A 21,728-nucleotide genomic window follows, 5' to 3' on the forward strand; every position below is an offset into this window, starting at 1 on the left:
TTTGTTATCCAAGAACAACTGTATAACTGACTGAGCCAAGGGCCCTGAAGACATGATAGGGAATCAGAAACATTTTACACAACGGTAAATTAACAATATAGCCACAGTACCCATAATTCTCACTGTTTTATCTTCAGTATTCAGTGTTGTTCAGTAAGTCGGGCGGAAGTAAAAATTAGGTCGTAATTCTCATTTTGTCTAGAAGTCAATCTTTAATTGAACTTCCACAAAATGAACAGCTTTAATACAAAAGTATAAAGTAGAAACACTGTGACATATAACTGTTTTCAGTACATATTTTAGCCTCTACGATAAACAAAACATATGAGTTTAGTCATTTAATCATGACTGTGTCTGTCTGTGTTAATCATAGTTTTGGAAATGGTGTCAGTAGATGATAGAATCAGCCTACACCGAGCTGACTGTGATCACAGTGTCATCGTTCACTCTGCTGCTGATTTCACCGTGGTCTATACTGCAACAACACACACAGGCCAAAAGCTTGTCTGCAGCCCCTTTCCTCAGGAAAAATACACACTCATGTTGGTGAGTGGAATGAGCCGAATGATAGTGATGAGCACAAAGGAAACAGTGTTAAGTCCTATACCTCTTACCAGGGACCAAATGATGGTAGGGAGGAATAACATGGTGTGTAAATAAGCAGCACCAGGACCAGAATTGCAACAGTTTGTTTACATTTCAACACACTTACAGTTTTATAAATGAAACTAACCATGAAATCAGAAATAGTAATGTATTATAAATCTTACCTTTGAAACCTGGAGAACCACAACCTGGAAGTGCTTTCTGCACACGAGTTTATGGCTTTCACATCTGCAAAGACACATTCTGTGGTCATGTGGTAAGGAACGGGGGAGTGCAGTGGTTCCATGAATATAAAGTGAGATTGACTAAAGAGAAATGAGAAGTCAGTGTGGGTAATGACAGAAACCAATGGGAATAGTTTGACTAAACATAATTCAGCAATTCTAAATATTGCATACAGGGAAGAGCCAATACCACTTTGTCTCAGACTGAATAAAAATACATACATTTGAGTACATGGCTTTACAGTACAAGTTTAGTACTTGCATTGGTACTAAACTGTTTTATGAGTTAAACTGTAGACTGTAGACTGAAGAGTAAAATCCTCATTCATCCATTGCAGTTAATCAAATCCTCCAAGGATAAAAATTCCTGTGCCTTGTCCTGCCAGAACTAATATGGCGGCAATTAATTAAAAAAGAGAACTTCAGGTAACATTCTATACACTGCATTTAACCTGTGGTCATGTCGATGTTTGTCGCAAATATTAAAGGTTTTTAAAATATTCTTGAGACTGTTAGTAGCTAGATCAGAAGACTTTAGCACAGTTGACTTTACTGTTGTCCTCATTAATTATCTTAAAAACTCAGACATTTTTAATGTGGTTTCAGGAGCATGATGTTTGATGCTTGATGAGTAAGAGTACAAGTAAATAAAAGCGGGATCAGCATGGATGCCCAATATAGTTTGCTTTAGCTCTCACATAGTGTTAAGAGAAATGAAATGTCCCTTACAAACATTCAAGAAGAAAAACCCTCATGAAGTTTCGGAATATATTTCTTTTATTACTTTAGTTAGTTTTGTTATTTCAGGGGAAATTGTGGGTTCTGTTTTTTTGTGAACGGGTACGGGCACACTCACACACACACACACACACACACACACCTGCTTATCAGATTCAGTTCTATGGTGTAAAGCACTTTTATTCATGCTCTGTTTTTAATGATACAACAGTATTTCAATACATATATATATTAGTTTAATATTTTCTACAATCAATTAGCATAATATTCTCTACAGTCAAATAGCATAATATTTTCTACACAGTACATTTTACAACACTTGTTAAACACTGAGTTAAAAAAATACAAAGCACAACAACCAAAATAAAGTCTAAAAACAACTGATTAAAAGTTCAAAATTTGATACAGTTGATTTTGATACAAAAACCTTGCTACAATTTAACACAGACTAAAACATAACATGTTTTTTGTACATTTACTGAGGAACTAATGAAGGTTTACACAAACATTTCACAACCACCAGTATAATAAGGCTCACACCAGCACTTCCTTACTCTGTATGACATGAACTTAGTGTCTTCTCTCTCCCATAGTTGTATTTCCCCTTTTCCGTCTCCATCTCTCTGTCCCTGTCTCTGTCTCTGCAGGTGTCTTGTTGTTTTGTTGTTGCTTTTGTTGCTCTTTTCCTTTCTCTCTTCACTTTCCACTCACGACAACCGGTCAAGGCAGATGGCTGCCCACCCTGAGCCTGGTTCTGCTGGAGGTTTCTTTTGTTAAAGGGGGTTTTTCCTCTCCACTGTTCCCTGGGGTTTGCTCAAGGGCAATTTGTTGGGTTTGCGCTATACATCTTTATAGTCTTCACTTTATTCTGTAAAGTGCCTATGTGACTTTATTTGTGAATTGGCGCTATATAAATAAAGTTGAATTGAATTGAATTTAAGTGTTCCTATTAACATTTCTTCTCCTTTTTTTCCCTTTTCTTTCTTTTTCAGCCTACACTGAGCTGACTGTGATCCCAGTGTCATCATTCACTCTGCTGCTGATTTCACTGTGGTCCATTCTGCAACAACACACAGAGGCCAAAAGCTTGTCTACAGCCCCTTTCCTCAGGAAAAAGTACACACCAATACTAGCGAGTGGAATGAGATGAATGATAGTGCTGAGCGTAAAAGTTACAGCATTAGGTGTTGGGCCTGTTGCCAGGGACCAAATGATGTATGGCAGGATCATTAGTGTGTAAATAAGCAGCACCAGGACAAGAACTGCTACAGTTCTGTGTTTTTCGTCAGGGGGGATGCTGCTGGCTGCAGACAGAAATTTAAGGGTCCCAACCAGGAAGAACATAAGCAGGGGAAAGGGTAGTAAAAGAAGGATGTTAACAATGATTATGTTTATTTCATTGCTCATAATCTCACCAAGGGAAGTGACACGGAAAAGCCAGAAAAGAGAAGGAGCCCAGAACACAAAACAGACCACTACAGATGTTTCCATTGCTTGTCTGAAGCATGAACACCTTGCTGAAATGATGAGTGAATACCTGTAACACAAAGTGGGCTCATATTAGAATTATCCAATAAAATGGTCGGACACAGACGTAGCTTGTATTGCACAGACAGATAACCACCTTTCCATGGCGATGCACACCATGAAGTCAATACTGGCCATTGCACCAAAACCGCAGATTTTATTAAAGACCTCATAGATCCTAAAGTCAGTGACTGTCAATAAGACGATCAAGGAGCAGAGCTGAATGACGTTAGAAATGAGAAGGTTGATGAAGTAGACTGGAGCCACTTGGTCCTTTCGCACCTGCAGGAAACATTTGGTAACGGAGAACAAAGTTATCAACTTTAAACAGTTAGAGCCAATTACATTTTCAGTTCTTCATCAGTCTCATTGATGCAAATACAACATTATAACAAGTAAGAGGGCAAATGCCTGAGAATATAAATCAGATCTGATCCAACTCACAGTCTTGGAGGCGACAAAACCTTCAAAGTAACAAAATAATGCACGGTTCAAAGCACATTTCAGGAAATCAGTGCACACAGGGGCAATTTATGGTTTGGTGCCTTGCCCGAGGACATTTAAACATCCTGGAATTAAACCACTGCTTTTGCACTGATCCACAAATTAACTCATATCACAAATAAATAAATAAATAAATAAATAAATAAAGAAAGAAAGAAAGAAATAAAGAAATAAATAAATATAAACTCTACTAGTTAGTACAGTGTTTCGGAGTGGATGACAACTGCAAAATACATGTTTCTTCACATTCTGACACATAATTGTGTTTAAAAAAAGAGGAATGATGTTGTTGTTGCTACTTATGCCGCCAACTGGAATCAGAAGAAAGGAGACAACACAAACCCCTGTTTTTATATGATAAGATAAAATAAATATATAAAAACTAGAAAGTAGCATTTCCATAAGAAAATGAGAATGGTTCAGTGCTGAAAGTATTTTCTAAGCAAAGCTGAAAAAAGCTGAACTCCTTTTGCTAAAGTAGCTGAAATGTTTAATATAAAAATGTAATGAAATTTGAAAAAAGTAGAAAATAACCAGAATTAAAGGTTAACTTGTTTTGTCTCGAGTAGTTATAACATGATATAGTTGCAAAAAATCCTGGAATCTGTAGACATGTAATAGCTGAGTGCAAAGTTAAAGCTGAAGAAAAGTAGAATTGATAAAGTACTTAGTTGAAATCTCTGTGGGTCAAAGTATGAGGAATAATTTACATCTCAATGTGAAAAAAATTGAGTACCTGCAGTATTACCTACACCACTGTGAGCGGCAGAACGATTCACCAAACATGATGATATACTTTATTTGAAGATACTTAATAAAATGGAGGCAGGGAAGTGATTTAAAACAGCCTGTTTGTGATTTGAGGATTTGTGGACCTCTGTTTTCATGGGCTCCAATGGGAGCTTCAGACTGAAATAAAATACTGAAAGAACCGTAAGTCCTGTCACTATGACAGCTACATTTCCTGAAAGAACACAAAATACCTACCCTTTAATATATAATTTGTTAAGAAAAGCTGAATGTTGTCTAAAGAACAGAAGAAATAGAAGATAAAAAGTTGATAAAAGTTGGTGGGAAACTGAGAGGTTACATTTAGACATTTACATTTAGTCGTTTAGCAACTGCTTTTGTCCAAAGCGACTTACAAGTGAGCTACAAGGCAGCAAAAATCTGTCAAAGAGAAAACATCAAAGCAAAAGTGTTAACATTTCACGAGATGAAAGTGCAAGAAAAAGCAGAAAGGAAGATTTTTTTTTTTTTAATATTGGGAGTAAGTTGCTAAGTGTGCAGAGTTTGGTAGCTCGTTCCACCATCATGGGATCATTGCGCTGAAGGTTAGAGTGTGTGATGTCACCCACTCTATCTGGGCAAAGATTCTGCTATACACACTAATGGAGAAGTTGAAAATTCACCAAAAAGTACCTCAAACTAAACCTGCCATTTTTCAAAAACCATAAGATTAACAGCTTTCAGCTTGTCCCTTCAGGGGTCGCCACAGCAGAACACGTTCCGTGTGTTGATTTGTCATGAGTTTTTACACTGGATGCCCGTCCTGCCGCAACCATCCCATATTTTTGTCCGGGATTGGGACTGGCACTAAGCTGGTCCTTGGTGGCTGGGTGAGGCCACACCTGGTGGGTTGGGATTTTATACAAACTACCTTCAGCATCCCAACCCAATGCTCTACCACTGAGCCACAAGACGAATACAAGGCAGATAGCTGAAAGTCTTGTGATTTACTACAGGTTTGAATGGTCTCTCTAGGATGAAGTATGCTTTACTAGTTAAAGCTGAAAGATGAGCTGAAGAGTCTCTTAAATTATTTGAATGAGAACAAATTGCTGTAAAAAGCTGAATATTTTATGAAGTATGAAAGTTAATAAATAGCTGAATAGAAGAGCACATGTCCTTAATAAGCTGAAGATTATAAAGTTTGAACCGTGTTTCTAGCTTAAAGTTGGCTGAAGTAGTTAAGTGCCAAAAAGCATGCAGAAGATGGAAATCATAACATTAATAATAACAAAGATTAGGATAACATACTGTGAATGCTGGAAGCAGCAGAATATACATACACACAACACAGTGAGTACTGCCAATTACATTAAGCTACCACATGACCCAACATAATTTCTTCGGGCACTAGTGTACAAACAAACATGAAGTCTTCAGACCACTTTGCTTTTTGCACATTTTGGGTTGTTAATTAATTCTTAAAATGAAAAACGTTCCATCTATCCATTCCAACGACCATCTATCGACACACAATAATTCATAGTGTTCAAGTGATGATGCTTGTGTTAATGCTAAATTAAAATGAAACATTTTTTTAAGTACTTGGACCCTGAATTCAGTACTTTACTAAATTTGTCAGTTCTTTGGCCCTAACTGGAATCTCAAAAAAAATTAAAGCAGAATCTACTTGACCATATTTAGGACTGTCACAGCAAAGTATCTACATACTGTATTTCTATAGATTAGACATTCCAGCTTTGATTTTAATTATTTTTGTATTAAAAAAGTCTGTTTTTAAATGGATTAACCTAAAGGCAGTGGACACAAATGGGCTCTGAGAAAATATACAAACTGCACAGTCTGCTGCTTCAAACCCATAAGCTTCTAACTGAGTGAGCCTTTACAAATGAATCTGTTCACTGTTGTTCCCATTGCTGCCTTACTCTTAAATCTTATACACACCAGAAAAGAAGTTTTGTAGATTGCCGCTACATTCAGGGGAAGGCCAACACTGATAAATATCCATTTCACCACATACATGATGAGTCCAGCCTTTCCATAGTCATATGTGATGTCGCTATGGTTGTAGTTGTTATAGCTGTTGTAGTCTGACGTGTTGATAATGTAGAAATCATCCATTCTTCAGTGAAACCTGCTGTTTGAGAGATTGAATGATGAAAATGGAGCAGGTATCTAATACTAGATAGTTGATTTATTCAGCTTTGACATGCAAGACCACAGAAATACCGTATTAGCAAGTAAAAAAGCTGAACTTGTGTTAAATAATGTGTGAGAAATATATAAAAAACTATTCAGTTTCAGATTGACCACAATTTACAATTACTCTTATTTCTATGATTTTATTGTATTTCAGATAACTTTGAGTTAGTCATTTTTTGCATTTTTATAATTCTGTAGTTGTGGTCAGTATTTTTACAATATACATATTTAACAGAAGAATGTATAAATTTGACCCTGTGTTAACATCAGAAAACCCAAAATGATTTTAAAAAAGGGGACCTAATTCTTGGCGTTTTCTCCTTTTAACGTTGCAAGGATGTATGTGGAAACATTATTTCTGCAAGAGTCAAATCGCACATATTACTCAAAAACTGCTGAATTACGATAGGCCCCTAGATTAAAACAGACGTTTGTCCGTGAAGGTTTAACAAATCTGAAACATCCTCATTTCTCCATTTACTGTTGTCACTAAACTGTGAGATGCCAATGTTCAGTTTGAGCATGCACACAGTTGTCCATCCATCCATTTTCCGTAACCATTTATCCTGTTCCGCGTCACAGGGGTGCCGAAGCCTGTCCCAGCATTCATTGGGAGAGAGGTTCATTGGGACAGAGGTTTTTTGTTCAAAACTGTCATAAAGGTGATACTTCTGCTCTCTACTTATTATTGAGGTCAAAATGGGTGGTGGAGTGGTACTAGAGTGCATTGAAGAAGAGGTGGTTCTTGTGGGAACTTAGCCGTAACTTCTATAAAAACGTCAGGAGTCAAGCATTTGCAACTTTAACTCTTTACTGAACAACTAAAATGGAATTAGGTTACATATGTGTTGCATACAGTGTGGTTGTCGTTCTTGGTAGCAAAACTATAACAACCTTCTTTTTTTGGTAACTTTCTGTTTTTGGCTATTTAATTCTAGTCTACATTAACCACTACACCCATCTACTGTCCCTCTTAAGCAATTGCACACACATTTGCATTCCCAACAGAGAAGGAAATGTTTGAATATTTATAACATTTAAACTATTCCAAACTGCACATTCTTTGTCTTGACCACCTCCTTAATTTTAAATAGATTCAAACTAAAACCATAGAAACCTTGTAAGACCTTGTAAAAGTAGGATTCAGGGGAGGTGCAAAGGGTGGTACTACTACAGCAGAGCAGGTACTGATATCAGAGTAACATGGTTTCATTCACATCCATAAATCTCACTGATGCTTTCTTTCAAAGTGAAGCTATTAAGAGTCCAGCTGTAATCTTCACTGTCTAAAAGCTTCTACAGCCAAAGACTTTCTACTGAGCTTGTACTGTACATTTACAGATTTAGAAGTAAATGAATTACAGAATGAGAAAAGTATTGTGGCATAAATCTTACCTTCAAAACCTGGCGGACCATCGACTGAAAGTGTTTGGCTTCGGCGTCTACAAAGACACATTCTGTGGCAAAGTGACAAGGGGATGTGTTTTATTCTGATGTGAGTGACTTTCATGTAATTATGCAAGTGTGTTGTTTCCTAATGTGTGAATGTTTCATTGCATTGTTTTCCCTGAATACAATGTGTAAGTGAGATTATGAAAGTCTGTATCCCCTTACATTGAAATTGCATGTAGGAATTAAACCATAACCCAAAACCTAATATAATAAAAATACACATTCAGCTCATACAAAGCTTTTATCATTAAACTAAATAAAAACATCAAAGAGTGTATGTAAAAGTTATTTTAAAATAATGTAAATTGACCTAGTGCAAAAGTTTGCCCCCCTTGATAAATTAAATTAAATTTGTACTAACTGAATATGCATTAAATATAATTTTGATAGTTTTTCTCTTTTTGCTCTTTTAAAATAAGGGAATACAAACTTTTGCACATGACTGTAGGAAAGGGCAATGATCAGAAAGGTCAGAAAGGTCAGAAAGGCTTGAAGGCAGGGGTTTAGTGACACCTTTAGTTTCTGCATTACAGTTGTGAAAGGCAAAAAACTGTTATCTATCTTGCTAACCTCATATATTGTGAATATTTGTTTTAAAAACAACAAGTGTTATATTTTGGAGAAAACTTAAAGTCGGGAACAGCCCCGTGGATTTAAGTTTCGAAAGAAGGAGGAAAACAGCGAGAGGTCGCAGAGCTACTAAAGCTCACAGAGACCTGGCTGCAGGACAGTATGTCCGGGACATGCATCAGTATTGACTGCTTCAGCACAGTGCAGGTGGATCAGAGGAGAGAAGAAACAGGAAAGGAGGGGGCCTGGTCATGTACATCCACCATATGTGATGTCATGCTGGTCATGTTATTGTGAAAAAGAGTCTGTTGCCCGGAAAGTGTTGGGCCTCCGTCCTAAATACCGAGAGAGTTTTCACACAGCATACTGGTCGCCGTCTATATTCCTCCCTCTGCCTCCTCAGACACCGCATGTGATGTCATACACTCATGATCTCTGGTGACTTGCAAACCTCTCAAAGACTCTCCTCACCTTCACACATTATGTAGATTGTCACACCGGGGGGAGAAGATACTGGACCTGATGTACTCAAATGTTAAAGAGGCCTACAGGTCTTCTGCCCTTCTGCCCCTGGGAAGGTCTTACCACAACCTGGTCCACCTCCTACCTGTGTACAAGCCAATGGTTCAAAGGCAGCCCCCCACCACCACAACAGTGAAATGATGGTCTGAGGGGGCCACAAAAGCCCTGCAGGGATGTTTTGAGGCCATGGATTGGAAAACGCTCTGAGACACATAGTGATGACATTGATGGATTTACAGCATTACAGACCACATAAACATCTGTGTTGACATCTGTATACCAACAAAAACTGTGCACTACTTTCCAAACAACAAGGCACAGGTCACCAAGGGCATTAAAATAATCCTGAATGAGAAGAACACAGCGTTAAGGTCAGGTGACAGGGAAACAGTGAGGGAGATCCAGAGACAGCTGTCGGTAAAGATCACAGAGGGGAAGCTTGAACAGAGGCTCCAACAGAGCAGTCTGGAGTGGCAAGACGAGCATTACTGGATAAGATCAGCTGCCAGAGGAGAGAGATGAGTGGGGATAGAGCTAATGCTTTATCACCTTTTTCGATAGATTTGATATGACTCATTTCCACCCCCCCCAAGGTGCTTCACCACAGTTGCCCACGTCTCACCCCTGCATGACTCAAACACCACTCCTGTCTCTGCAGCAATGACCATCTCAGCAGAGCAGATGAGTAGAGAGCTAAGCAGGCTTCGCCCCAGAAAGACTGCAGGTCCTGATAGTTTCAGCCCCAGGAAACTGAAAGCCTGTGCCCCACAGCTATGTGGCATCCTTCAGCACATCTTCAGAGGGTGCCTGTGGGAAAACATCATGCCTGGTGCCAGTACTGAAAGTGGCCCACCCCAGTGTCCCCAGTGACTACAGGCCTGCGGCTCTAACCTCCTACATCATGAAAAATGTTGGAGTAGGCAGATATCACCAGTGCCACGCACTTCATAGTTAAATATTATAATATTTTGTCACATTACATTTTTGTAGCAATTCAGACATTGTCAAAATATTTTCATTACTTCCCATAAAGCTAATCAGCATAAAGACAGTAGCCACGGGGTGTTTAAGTTACAAGCTCAGTTGTTGAGCTTAGATGTTGACAAAGATGTACTTTTAATTAGATTACAGTGGAACGGTATCTCGAGCTGATTAATATGTAGGCTGTCACATGTACATTTACATTTGTCAGATGCTTTCATGTGTGTGTGTGTGTGTGTGTGTGTAGAGATCTTGATTTACATTTCTGAGAGAATATTTTCATTAATTTAAAAAGCCTCCCCATGTTATTTTTTTAGCTCAGTTTTAGCTCAGTTGGTAGAGCAGTCGTCCACAAACAACAGGCTCGGTGGTTCAATTCCCGGTCCCTCTGGCTACAAGTCAAATTGTCCTTGAGCAAGACACTGAATCCCAAAGTTGCCCTTGTTGTCTACTGCTTAGTTGTTGGTCTTTTTCAAAAAGAAGTGTCTGCTAAATGACTGATTGTAATTGTAACAAAAGCCCAATTTAACCAGCCATAATTTAATACAAGAACATAAAGGTGAAAGGGTTCTATCCTGTCATTGCATTTTAAATACACCCTGACCAAAATTTGTCATTTTGTCTACGAGACTTTACACACCATTTCTTCCACATTAAAATTGAATCACGTGAAATTTGCCCATTTGATCTAAACATATATTATGAAAAACAGTTTTAAAAAAAACTTGACGTACTCCTAGATGAAAGAGGAATTAGAGAAGTGACTAATCTCTTTGATAGTGATATGTTTATGTCCTTTAATCAGACACAGGAGACATTTGTTTCATTTTCATATTTACAAGAAATGAAACCATCAAACATTGAATGTATAATTAACATACATAAATAATAAAAGGAGTCTCCAGATTTTATGTGAGTTTGCTTGAGGGGGCTGTTGGCAAACACAGATGCTATTAAACACACTTCAGCATGTTACTGCCACAGTAATCATAAGTGGTCCTTTTGCAGTTTCTATAATAAAAGGCATAAACATTTTCAATTGAAACAAATTATATTACATGGTAGAAAATTCTAAATAACACATACAGAATCTTAAACAGCAAAGAAACTTGAAATTAAATTACTGAGAGGGCTTCCTTTTTCTTTTTCTTTTTGTTTTGTGTTGCAAAATGCTAAAGGAAACTCTTTTTATTTTGCGGTGCTATACTATATTACAAACCTTCTGTTAATATGTAACTGGGATAATATTAACTGAAAATCCAAATATCAAGACAAAGTCTCACATTTACGGCACATTTACGGCACATTACGACACATTTACGGCACTGTAAAAAAGCACTGTAAAAAAGCATAAACATTTTCAATTGAAACAAATTATATTACATGGTAGAAAATTCTAAATAACACATACAGCATATTAAACAGCAAAGAAACTTGAAGTTAAATTACTGACAGGGCTTCCTTTTTCTTTTTCTTTTTGTTTTGTGTTGCAAAATGCTAAAGGAAACTCTTTTTATTTTGCGGTGCTGTACTATATTACAAACCTTCTGCTAATATGTAACTGGGATAATATTAACTGAAAATCCAAATATCAAGACAAAGTCTCACATTTACGGCACATTTACGGCACATTACGACACATTTACGGCACTGTAAAAAAGCACTGTAAAAAAGCATAAACATTTTCAATTGAAACAAATTATATTACATGGTAGAAAATTCTAAATAACACATACAGCATATTAAACAGCAAAGAAACTTGAAATTAAATTACTGAGAGGGCTTCCTTTTTCTTTTTCTTTTTGTTTTGTGTTGCAAAATGCTAAAGGAAACTCTATTTATTTTGTGGTGCTGTACTATATTACAAACCTTCTGCTGATATGTAACTGGGATGATATTAACTGAAAATCCAAATATCAAGACAAAGTCTCACATTTACGGCAGTGTAAAAAAGCAGTGGTGCAGAGTGGGGAATTATTTTTCACCATTACTGTGGTGAAGCAGAAGTAATATTACTTATGTAAAATGTTCACTTCTGTGGGAGGCTGCTTCACATTTACTGCCTGGTAAGAAATAGGCAACTGACAATCTTCTCTTTTTAACTCAGCAATAGAAACAATTTAAATTGTAGCCAAGTAAACCTTGCACAATCTAATACAGCAGCTCTGCCAATTTACAAAGTTCTAAATGCCCAGTTTTTATATTTGAGGTCATGGTTAGTGAATTCAATGAGTAGGCCAAAACGTCAGAACCATCTCTTAATATAGTGCAATCGAATTCAAGCCCCACCCACTAAGACAATATGGAGCTGACTGTGTTTCCATCATTCACTGTTGATCTGCTGCTATCAGTGCTGTTTTTTCTGCAACACACAGAGTCCAAAAGCTTGTTTACAGCCCCTTTCCTCAGGAAAACATACATAAACAAATCAGCCAGAGGACTCAACCTGAGTAAAATAAAAGACAGATTAACAAAGTCTGGACATCTGCTGTTCTGCACCAGGTACCTAATGATGCTGGGCAGGAACAGCAGCGTGTAAATGAGCACCACAAGGACCAAAAGTCCCATGATTCGACGTTTTTCTTCAGGGGGGACACTGATGGCGGCAGACAGAGCTTTAATGGTAGCAGCCAGGAAGAATATGAGGAAGGGAAACGGAAGGAGGAGGAAGATTCCAAGGAAGGTATGTCTGAAACTTTTAAAACCCACCCAAAAAACAGCTAGAAGCAAATAGATCAGTGAAAGGGTCCAAACCACAACACAGACCACCAGAGAGATCCTGATTGTTCGCCTGCGACGGTACCACAGTGGCCAGGCGATGACTAAGTACCTGTAACACAACAGAGAAATGGACAGTAAAAGATGGCAACAGAATTATCTAGTAGAAAAATGTTTCGACACATCATAAGTATAGGACCTTTCCAGGGCGATGCACACCATGAAGCCAACACTGGCCATCAGACCAAAGATGTAGACTAAACCAACAGTGGACCTAACAGCTCCTGTCTCCCTGATGATCATGCAGCAGAACTGAATGAGGTCAGAAATGAGAAGGTTGATGGCGTAGATTGGAGCAACATTGTTCTTCTGCACCTGCAAGACAACACTGTTCAAAGTAAACAGAGCCCCAGTAAACATGTCTTGTGTTTCTCCTCCCAAACACAGTTCATTATCTTGCTCTGCTCAAATATTGAAGTCAGAAGCATTTATTTATTTTCATCAACTTCTTATGGGTAGTGTCATAAACATCACACACGCTGAACAATCACTGACTTACTAAGTGTTTGCACTCTTGGGTCAGACATGTGTGATCAACTCTCTCAATATATGTATTTCAGAAGGTATTGTTCAAAAAGTAGGAAGACAGATGTTGACAGAGGTAAAGGTTTTGTTTGTGCTGCAATAAGTGTCCTATCTGGTATATTTAATATAAATATTTATATGTATATATAATTATTATAGAGTAAAGAGTAAGTGTTTTTCTTCTTTTCCTTTGGGCTGTTCCCTTTCAGGAGTCGCCACAGCGAATCATGTGCCTCCATCTAACCCTGTCCTCTGCATCCTCTTCTCTCACACCAACTAACTTCATGTCTTCTCTCACTACATCCATAAATCACCTCTTTGCTCTTCCTCTAGACCTCCTGCCTGGCAGCTCCAACCTCAGCATTCTTAAAACAATGTTATCATGAAAAACTAAAGGATTACCAAAAGCACATTCAGTTTTAAATAGAATAATGAAAACTGCATTTTTATTTTGGCAATTCACAAAGTGAACAATTTTATTTTGTTTATAGTGTGTCCCAGAGTTAAAAAAAATAAATAAATCTATATTCACTTCATTACGTCCTTTTTTGAAGTTCAGCCTTATTTGTTTATTGATAGTTAATGAAAGAAGTGCATTTTTTGTTTTTCTTCAGAGGACAACTTGTTTATAATTAATGCAGCATATCAAGTGTTAATGGTGTATTTCATAAAGTACAGACGTTGTAGATGTACTGTACATGTGTCACCAGCAGGTGATGCCTGTGAGTGATTTGATCAAACGGTAACTGTGAAGCAGTAGATGTAGAAGAACACTCTTTGCCCCCTTATGGTTATGCTAGGGAGTAAAAAGCAGTAGTTTTAGCAGTAGTGGAAAGTGTGTTAATGCACTGTAAATGCACCTGTGCTGTTTGGTTTGGTTGTGAGGTGCAGCAATAAATGTTTATTAAACCAGTTCTGTCTGATTCTTTGTAAATTTTTATACTGTACAAATCAAGTCACAACAGCACTACTGCCGTGTCTAATTTATTAGGTTCATGGATTTGGTTGGATCTTAATTATGCTTTGTTGGATTAGCAGAAAACTCCATTTCAGTCTTAATTGCAACTCAACTCTTAAACATATGTGAACTGTTTTGTGTAAAGTTGAAACAACACACAAGAAACATTCATTGCCTCTGAAGTTACTTTTGTAGCTTTACAGGGCACTAATGTTAATGGTGTAAATGGACTCTGTATATCTGCCATGTGGTTCCTTCAATACTGATGTAAAATCATTATCCATTATTTTGTTTTGTATTGAATGGGCTGATGTACAGAGCCTCAAAGTTTAAAATGTGTCTACACATTTGTAGTTTGGATTGGGAATTTCTGTCACCTACCAGAGAATAAACAGCGTAGATGGCCACAAGAGTCAAAGGAAGACCAAAAGAAATAATTACACATGTCACCACATGTCGAATTTCTTTGTTATAAACAGTGTTGCTGCCATTGCACTGTGTGGATGTGTTGTTAAAGGAGCTGAGAGCCATTCTCAGAGTGAAGCCTGCAGATGGAGAAACTTTAGGTTAACATCAGTGTTCAGTGATTTTACTCTGCAGTTGTGTTTCACATACATCTACAGCACATCAAGAATAAACCAACATCAAATGAAAATCCATTAGAATCAAAACCCCACAGACCCCTAGTGTTTTGTATATATATTATCACCTTTCTGACAGTTTCAACCTAAAAAATTTGAAATTAAAACCTTGTAAAGGTAGAACATGGCAGAGCTGCTGTACTGGATTGTATTAAATTTTACAGGTGGTCATAATGTAGTGCCTAATCCCTGCATGAATAATAAGTGAAGATGCTCATTTTTTGAATGAAAAGTAAACTAAAAAAAATAAAAATTTAAAAACATGAGTTTTCTTCTCAAGCAGGCTGAACATGAGCAGTAGAGACTTCGTTCACTCCATGAGTCTCTATGTTGTCAAGCCGTAGTCAAATCATTGTGGGAAAAGGAAGAACAGCGGTCAGTGCAATGTGGGTCAAAGGTCATTAACTTTGACCTCTGGCTGCAGCCAACAATACAGAGTGGTGCAGCACATGTGAAATCCATTTTTCTCTTCTAATGTGAACATGCATTAAGCTGCAAGCTCTGCCTCCTTCTAGCATCATTCACTGGATATGTATATGAGGTGTTTAGGGACTGTACAGAGTGTAGGGGGCGGCTGTAGCTCAGTTGGTAAAACCAGTAGTCCACGGACCACAGGGTGATTGGTTTGATCCCCGGCCCTGGCTAAATGTCGAAGTGTCCCTGGGCAAGACACTGAACCCCTAACAGCCCATTCCCAGCAGTGCAGTGCCAGTCCAAGCCCGGTAGAAATTGGGGAGGGTTGCGTCAGGAAGGGCATCTGGCGTAAAAACTGTGCCAAATCAACATGCAGACAATGATCTGCTGTGTCGACCCTGAACTCACAGGATAAGCCGAAAGGACCAAAAAAAAAGGGACTGTACAGAGTGTAGGTGTAACTAAAACAGAAATGACTTTTTCTAGCATCTGATATCAGAGAACTTCATCAACCAGTGCAGGTTTTGGGACTTTGAACTACTTCACTTGCCGTCACAGAGCCACAGACTTTCATGTCATCCTCATCTTGCAGCCAGCATATTTTCAGTGTTGATTGTTAAGGTGTTGAAGAACTGGCAGAGAAGGAAACGAACTACACACATTTACTCTGTTACTGTACTTGAGAAACATTTAGTAAACTAACTTAATTTGAGTATTTCTCATTTATGCTACTCAGTTATTTTACTACACAAAGTTTCCGGATGAAATATAGTTTTACTCCAACAATCTTTAATGCCTCACTCCGCCATCCCTTAAATCACCCACATTTCCACTGTAGATGCCAAAGTCTGTAACAACATAGTCGTCTCACACCTTAAAGCCTAAAATAACCAGATAATTAGTTGGGTGTTGCTTGACTCATCTGCACAAAGTTGCTGGTAACTGACTCTGGCATTGTCATTTTCTTCTACATATTGTCCACAGTTTCTAAATTGAAAACACTTCTTATAAGTTTAACTATATTATAATCTAAATGAATGAATTTTCAGTTACAGTTTTGTAAGGGAATTTGTGGGAGAAGCAGAAAGTGAAGGTAACTGGTAACTGGTTGAGTTGTAACAGTTCACATATTTACATTCCAGTGTGTTATTTGTCAATACAGTTACGTTTCTTATTCATTAGAATATCCCTGGAATAAAAAAGTAATAAAACAAAAGTCTTACCTTTGACCACTGTAGGACACAGCCTCAGTGTTTCCTTTACAAGACTCTACTGCTTTCTCCTTTGCTAAAACACACTCTGTAGCAATGTGGCAAGTCGTGGCATGCAGGACCTTTCACAAAAAAGAAAAGAAAATAGCTTTAGTGACTCTTAGGAATTCCAAAAGTTATTTTGCCAACAAGCAGTTCTGATTAAGATCCGTGATATCTGTAACACACCCAAAAAGGTTTCGGGCAGAGACATGTTTCCCACTATGTTACGTCACCATTTTCTTTAATGAAGCTTTATGATGGTTTAGGAACTGAATGCACTCAAAAACAAAAAATCAGAGATTTAAGTTTTTACTGCAGAAAATGGGGCAAATGGAAATGGGCTTTGTACATATGAGCACACATGCAAACGATAGAATAGTTAAATTGTTAAAACGATACAAATAAATACAAGTTTGAGACTTCAGTCGCATTAGAAATAATTTGAGATAACGTAGACAAATATTTCAATACACTACACAATTGCACAATGTGATTTTAATACTATTACCACTAACACTACTAATACTGTGTCCATGTAATGTTCCACTATTATAAAATTTCACTGTTGCTAGTAAACATTTTTATGGATACATGGTTACATTTGATTAGATGTATTTGAAAAGTTAGCTACCCTGCAACAACTTGTACTTCAACAGCACAAATTAAACCATTGCATCCTTTTCTCTACTGTTAGTTGTACTATTACAGACTGGATCGGTAGAAGACAGTATTTTATTTATTTGATTACATTTATTATTCTATTTTTCATTCAGAAATGTTTTATTCTCTGCCTAGAGGGAGCTGACTGTGATTTTATCATTCATTGTTGATCTGCTGATATCACTGTGGTCTGTTCTGCAACAACACACAGAGGCCAAAAGCTTGTTTACAGCCCCTTTCCTGAGAAAAACATACATGAACAAATCAACCAGGGGACTGAGCTTGAGTAAAAGAAAATAGACTTCGATAAAGACAAAGTTATTGTAGGAGTTTCCTGCCAGGGCCAAAATGGCACTGGGCAAGAACAGCAATGTGTAAATAAGGAGCACCAGGACCAAAAGCCCCACAATTCGTAGTTTTTCTTCAGAGAAGACACTGATGGCTGCAGACGGAGCTTTAATGGTTGCACCCAAGAAAAAGATGACCAGAGGAAACGGAAGGAGGAGGAAGACGCCAAACAAAAAAGTTTCATCATTCCAGATCGGAGCACCATGATCCTTTCGCACCTGCAAAAACATCGGTAAAGTGGACAAAGCAGATGTAGGACACAGAAAATGAGTACACGGACATTAACTAAAATAACAGCTCACAGAACTGACATAAGTACTTGGACAAAGTAAAAGCAGTTCTCTTCCTGAGTGAAAGCAATGAACACAGCACATTTAGGTTAAAGAAAGCTACGGCAAGAAAGTTATTTTCTCCTAGGTAACGGTTAACAAGAAACATCGAAGACAAGAGAAAAACAGGGAAGTAACTTCATTGATAGGATTAACTTAAGCACTGGTAAATATTGATACTCTGTCATTTTACTTGAATACAGATACTGGAATTAACAGAATGATCAACTAAAGCATTAGGAAAGAGCAGAGACAAAGTCTGATGGTAAAGGTTGTTAAGGCCAAGTACATCTACTATCAATTATATCTGTATTAAGTATATTTGGCAGTTTTTTTTATTTTAATGTAAACAAATTATAGCTAACACTTAATTCTTGGTAATCAAAGTGTATTATATTACTTGAACTTAAATGTGCTGACGCACTAAGATGGAAAAACAAACGTCTAACAGTCCAAATACTTATTTTTTGGACATTAAGCCTCCGTCATGATGTACACACCAGATAAAAAAAAAAGCATAGATGGCCATCAGGGTCAAAGGAAGGCCGACAGAAATGAAAATCCATTTCAAAACATAAAAGAAGTCCACTGATGATCCATTTTCATAGTCATCAGTGCTGTTGTAGTCATATAAGTTATTGTAGTAATCATAGCTATCGTTCAAGGTGATGTTACTGTGTGAAGGGTCCATTCTTCAGAGTGAAACCTGAAAATAGAAAAAGAGTGAACCAATATTTTACCAGGACAGTGTTGGTTTAGCATGAAAATCCATTAGAAAGATTAAAAAATAGGATGGCAGAATTTACTGACCCCAGATTGATTCCAATCTGGGGCCGTTGTCCCCTTCAAAAAACATTATTGGCTAAAAGGCCTTAATTTAAAATTAGCCAAAAATGGAAAAACTACAGTAAAGTACTAGGGCTCTAAAAGTACTCCTAAAATACGTACTCCATCTGTATCTGTGGTAATCTGTATTTCTTATATTTTAGGTAATATCTTTATTTATCTCTATTCAGTCAAATAGGCAGATTTTTGTATATTCTGATATTTTACTTAAAGACAAAGTTTGTAGACAAAATAAACTAACATTTACAGGTTGGACTGTAGTGTAGTAGCACAATCCCAAGTTATTCATATTCCTGTTTGTCATTTGTCAATACATTTAGATTTTTTTATGTTTTAGATCATCCATATAAAAATATAAGTAATGCAAAACAAACCTTATCTTCGAAGGATACTTACACATAAAAATTTTTTTCTAAGAAAGAGGGAAGTACATTTCATATTTACTTCCACTGAAGATTGTGTAAAGGAGAGTTCAAATGATACTCCTAGCAAAAAAAAAAAAGACAACTGGAATCACTTATTTATGACAGCTAGCGATAAAATGAACCAGTTTCCCAGAGAAAGTCGTTTGCAAGTCTTTTGAAAACGTTTTAGTGACTCCTCAGGAAATGAGAGAGCTTTTTAAGTTTGGAGCTAAAAATGAACAGTGTTTTCAAAAAAGCAGAAGTGCTTTTTGAAAATAAGTCACTCTGATCATTTTGGAGTTTATACTATTAAATCATCACACGTTATGCTTTATTCTTTTAACAAATCAGCTTTTCAGCTTGTTTCAGGAGTTACCAAGGTTGCTGGTGACTTCCCTAGGTTGCTGGGCGGTGCTACACCTTTTGAGTTGGGATTCAAACCTGCTGCCTTCTGCATCCCCGCCCAATGCTCCGCCCAATGCTCCGCCACTGATCCACCAGGCCTCCCTATGTTTTAACCCTTTAATTTTTGTCATATTTGTTGTCATAGGAAATACATAAAAGAAGTTTGCCTTCACTTTCATAATTATTTATAAAATTTTATAATTATTCAAAACACTAGGTGGCTCTTATTGTGAAGCCGTGGGAATTGTAATCTGTTCTCACTAATATTTACGCTGCTTTTACTGAGAAAAACTTTTGTACAGGACCTGATAATTTGTTAAGAGAAAAAATAGACACACTCGAGCTGTGGTCAAGCTGTGGTATAACTAATCATGGTCTGTTGTGCAAGCAGGTTGGAACAGGTGGAGAAAAGTATCAGGTGTGCTGTGTGATAAAAGAGTATCAGCGAGAATAAAAGGAAAGATTTTCAAGACGGTGGTGAGACCAGAGATGTTGTTCGGCTTAGAGACAGTGGCACTGAAGAAAAGACAGGAGGCAGAGCTGGAGGTAGCAGAGCTTAAGATGTTGAGATTCTCTTTAGGAGTGACGAAGATGGACAGGATCAGGAATGAGGACATCAGAGGGACAGCTCATGTTAGATGTTTGGAGATAAAGGCCAGATTGAGGTGGTTTGGACATGTTCAGAAGAGAGACTGAATATATCAACCTAATTAATCAACTTTATAAAAATCCTGTAGTTCTAAAGCCAAACCCAAAATAGATTCAATTATTAAACATCAATAAAATGTCTTTTGCTGTTTTTACAGCTGAAAGTGACTTAGATTTTACCCCACAGAAGCAGATCTCAGCTACATGGTGTTTTGTAGACTACACCATAGTGGGTGTGGGAAGGACACTACACCCAGTAAAATCCCCATTTTAAAAGCGTTTCCAGTAAAACTGTGGGCAGGCAGTGCAGATATAGTTCTGCTTGAAACTTTAATGATTGACCCAAAATACTGAGCTGTGTGGGGTGTTAATGGCCACCCTGGCCATCAGCCACTGCTGTGTGTGCCTTAGCTAGATTGACTAGATGAAGGCTCTAATCTTACTAATTTAGACCCTGAAATTTATATCTTCTAAGCAGTAAAAATAAATTATTATCCAGCAACCATAACAACTGTTACTATATGAGGGAAGCTGCCCTTAACTAGTGTGACACCATAAGTATCTACAGTTTCAGGCCTTTGCATTAAATTAAATGTATAATTGATGGTTGTAACAGTTACATGTCTCCTGCTTCACTAGCTGCTCTCCAGGATTTTTACTCTGATCTGTGAGTGAAACTGCATAAATTTTAATCTCATTCTGTTGTAACAACTATTTGAGCTTCTATTGTGTGTTTGCATTTGTATTATTTTACAGTGGAGTCATACAATCAGCACAAACAGCAGATGGTTAACAGCGACTGGGTGAAGTTGAGTAATCCAAATGTCACAACATCAGTCAGCATGACTAATGTTTCTATCTATCTTATTCATCTGGAGAACTTTGGCTGCAAACAGAATCAGACACTATGACCCAAGTATTTTTAATTTTACTCACACTGTCTTCTGCATTTAGTCAGCATTACAGTGACACTTTAGTTTCAATGAAAAGTAAACAGAATGTAAAACGACTCGTCTTAAGTTATGTTATTGGGGATTTAAAAACTTCAGGTGGAGTGCACATAAATAAGGGAAAACAATTACAATAAGAATGTTTAACCTAATTAAATGCAAATTGTTGGAGACTGGACTGGAACAAGACCTGAGCTGCCCTGAAAAACATTGGAGTTTCTGTCTCTATATTTGATATTTGATTTGAAATTAAATTTAATTGAACGATAAAATGCACCCAGCCAATCCATTATTTATTATCAACTTGATTTCTATTTATGCACCGGGAACCTTTCTGCCAAAGAACCAAATAGCAGTGTGTAAGTAAGCAGCACCTGGGCCAAAAGTCCCATACAGTGTTTTTTCTTTACATGCTGATGGCTGCAGACAGAGCTCCAATGATTCCACTAAGAAAGGAGATGAGCAAGAAAAACAGAAAGAGGAAGTGGACACA

The 21,728-nt window shown here is 37.4% G+C and overlaps 2 protein-coding genes across 5 annotated transcripts; both read right to left on the minus strand.

The window, feature by feature from the left end:
• Nucleotides 1-1,660: 1,660 nt before the first annotated feature.
• Nucleotides 1,661-8,059, minus strand: LOC137130943 (succinate receptor 1-like). 2 transcript variants are annotated; one of them, XM_067511671.1, is made up of 4 exons: nucleotides 7,947-8,059; nucleotides 6,294-6,486; nucleotides 3,193-3,377; nucleotides 1,661-3,105 (listed from the first exon to the last, which is right to left on the minus strand). In XM_067511671.1, the coding sequence occupies exons 2-4, from the start codon at nucleotides 6,468-6,470 to the stop codon at nucleotides 2,562-2,564; spliced, it is 906 nt and encodes a 301-aa protein (XP_067367772.1). In that variant the 5' UTR covers nucleotides 6,471-6,486; nucleotides 7,947-8,059; the 3' UTR covers nucleotides 1,661-2,561. The 2 variants fall into 2 exon arrangements, with proteins under 2 accessions (XP_067367772.1, XP_067367779.1); XM_067511678.1 differs by having other exon boundaries at nucleotides 6,294-6,483; nucleotides 7,947-8,043.
• A 2,800-nt stretch (nucleotides 8,060-10,859) lies between these two features.
• Nucleotides 10,860-16,774, minus strand: LOC137130956 (G-protein coupled receptor 4-like). Of its 3 annotated transcripts, none has more exons than XM_067511708.1 (4): nucleotides 16,616-16,774; nucleotides 14,719-14,882; nucleotides 12,994-13,106; nucleotides 10,860-12,906 (listed from the first exon to the last, which is right to left on the minus strand). In XM_067511708.1, the coding sequence occupies exons 2-4, from the start codon at nucleotides 14,866-14,868 to the stop codon at nucleotides 12,369-12,371; spliced, it is 801 nt and encodes a 266-aa protein (XP_067367809.1). In that variant the 5' UTR covers nucleotides 14,869-14,882; nucleotides 16,616-16,774; the 3' UTR covers nucleotides 10,860-12,368. The 3 variants fall into 3 exon arrangements, with proteins under 3 accessions (XP_067367809.1, XP_067367792.1, XP_067367800.1); XM_067511691.1 differs by having other exon boundaries at nucleotides 12,994-13,169; XM_067511699.1 differs by lacking the exon at nucleotides 16,616-16,774 and adding an exon at nucleotides 15,943-16,020 and having other exon boundaries at nucleotides 12,994-13,169.
• Nucleotides 16,775-21,728: the final 4,954 nt, after the last annotated feature.

The sequence above is a fragment of the Channa argus genome, chromosome 1, assembly GCF_033026475.1.
Source record: "Channa argus isolate prfri chromosome 1, Channa argus male v1.0, whole genome shotgun sequence".
NCBI classification, from domain to species: domain Eukaryota; kingdom Metazoa; phylum Chordata; class Actinopteri; order Anabantiformes; family Channidae; genus Channa; species Channa argus.

What these genes read in the sequence shown, in the direction of transcription:
- LOC137130943 (XM_067511671.1), bottom strand. Translation starts at nt 6,470, where the DNA reads ATGGATGATTTCTACATTATCAACACGTCAGACTACAACAGCTATAAC. An exon ending in TCTACAAAACTTCTTTTCTG is followed by an intron (nt 3,378 to 6,293) that starts GTGTGTATAAGA and finishes TGTTTCCTGCAG; the next exon opens with GTGCGAAAGGACCAAGTGGC. An exon ending in GTGTGCATCGCCATGGAAAG is followed by an intron (nt 3,106 to 3,192) that starts GTGGTTATCTGT and finishes TTTGTGTTACAG; the next exon opens with GTATTCACTCATCATTTCAG.
- LOC137130956 (XM_067511691.1), bottom strand. Translation starts at nt 14,868, where the DNA reads ATGGCTCTCAGCTCCTTTAACAACACATCCACACAGTGCAATGGCAGC. An exon ending in TCTACGCTGTTTATTCTCTG is followed by an intron (nt 13,170 to 14,718) that starts GTAGGTGACAGA and finishes GTTGTCTTGCAG; the next exon opens with GTGCAGAAGAACAATGTTGC. An exon ending in GTGTGCATCGCCCTGGAAAG is followed by an intron (nt 12,907 to 12,993) that starts GTCCTATACTTA and finishes GTTGTGTTACAG; the next exon opens with GTACTTAGTCATCGCCTGGC.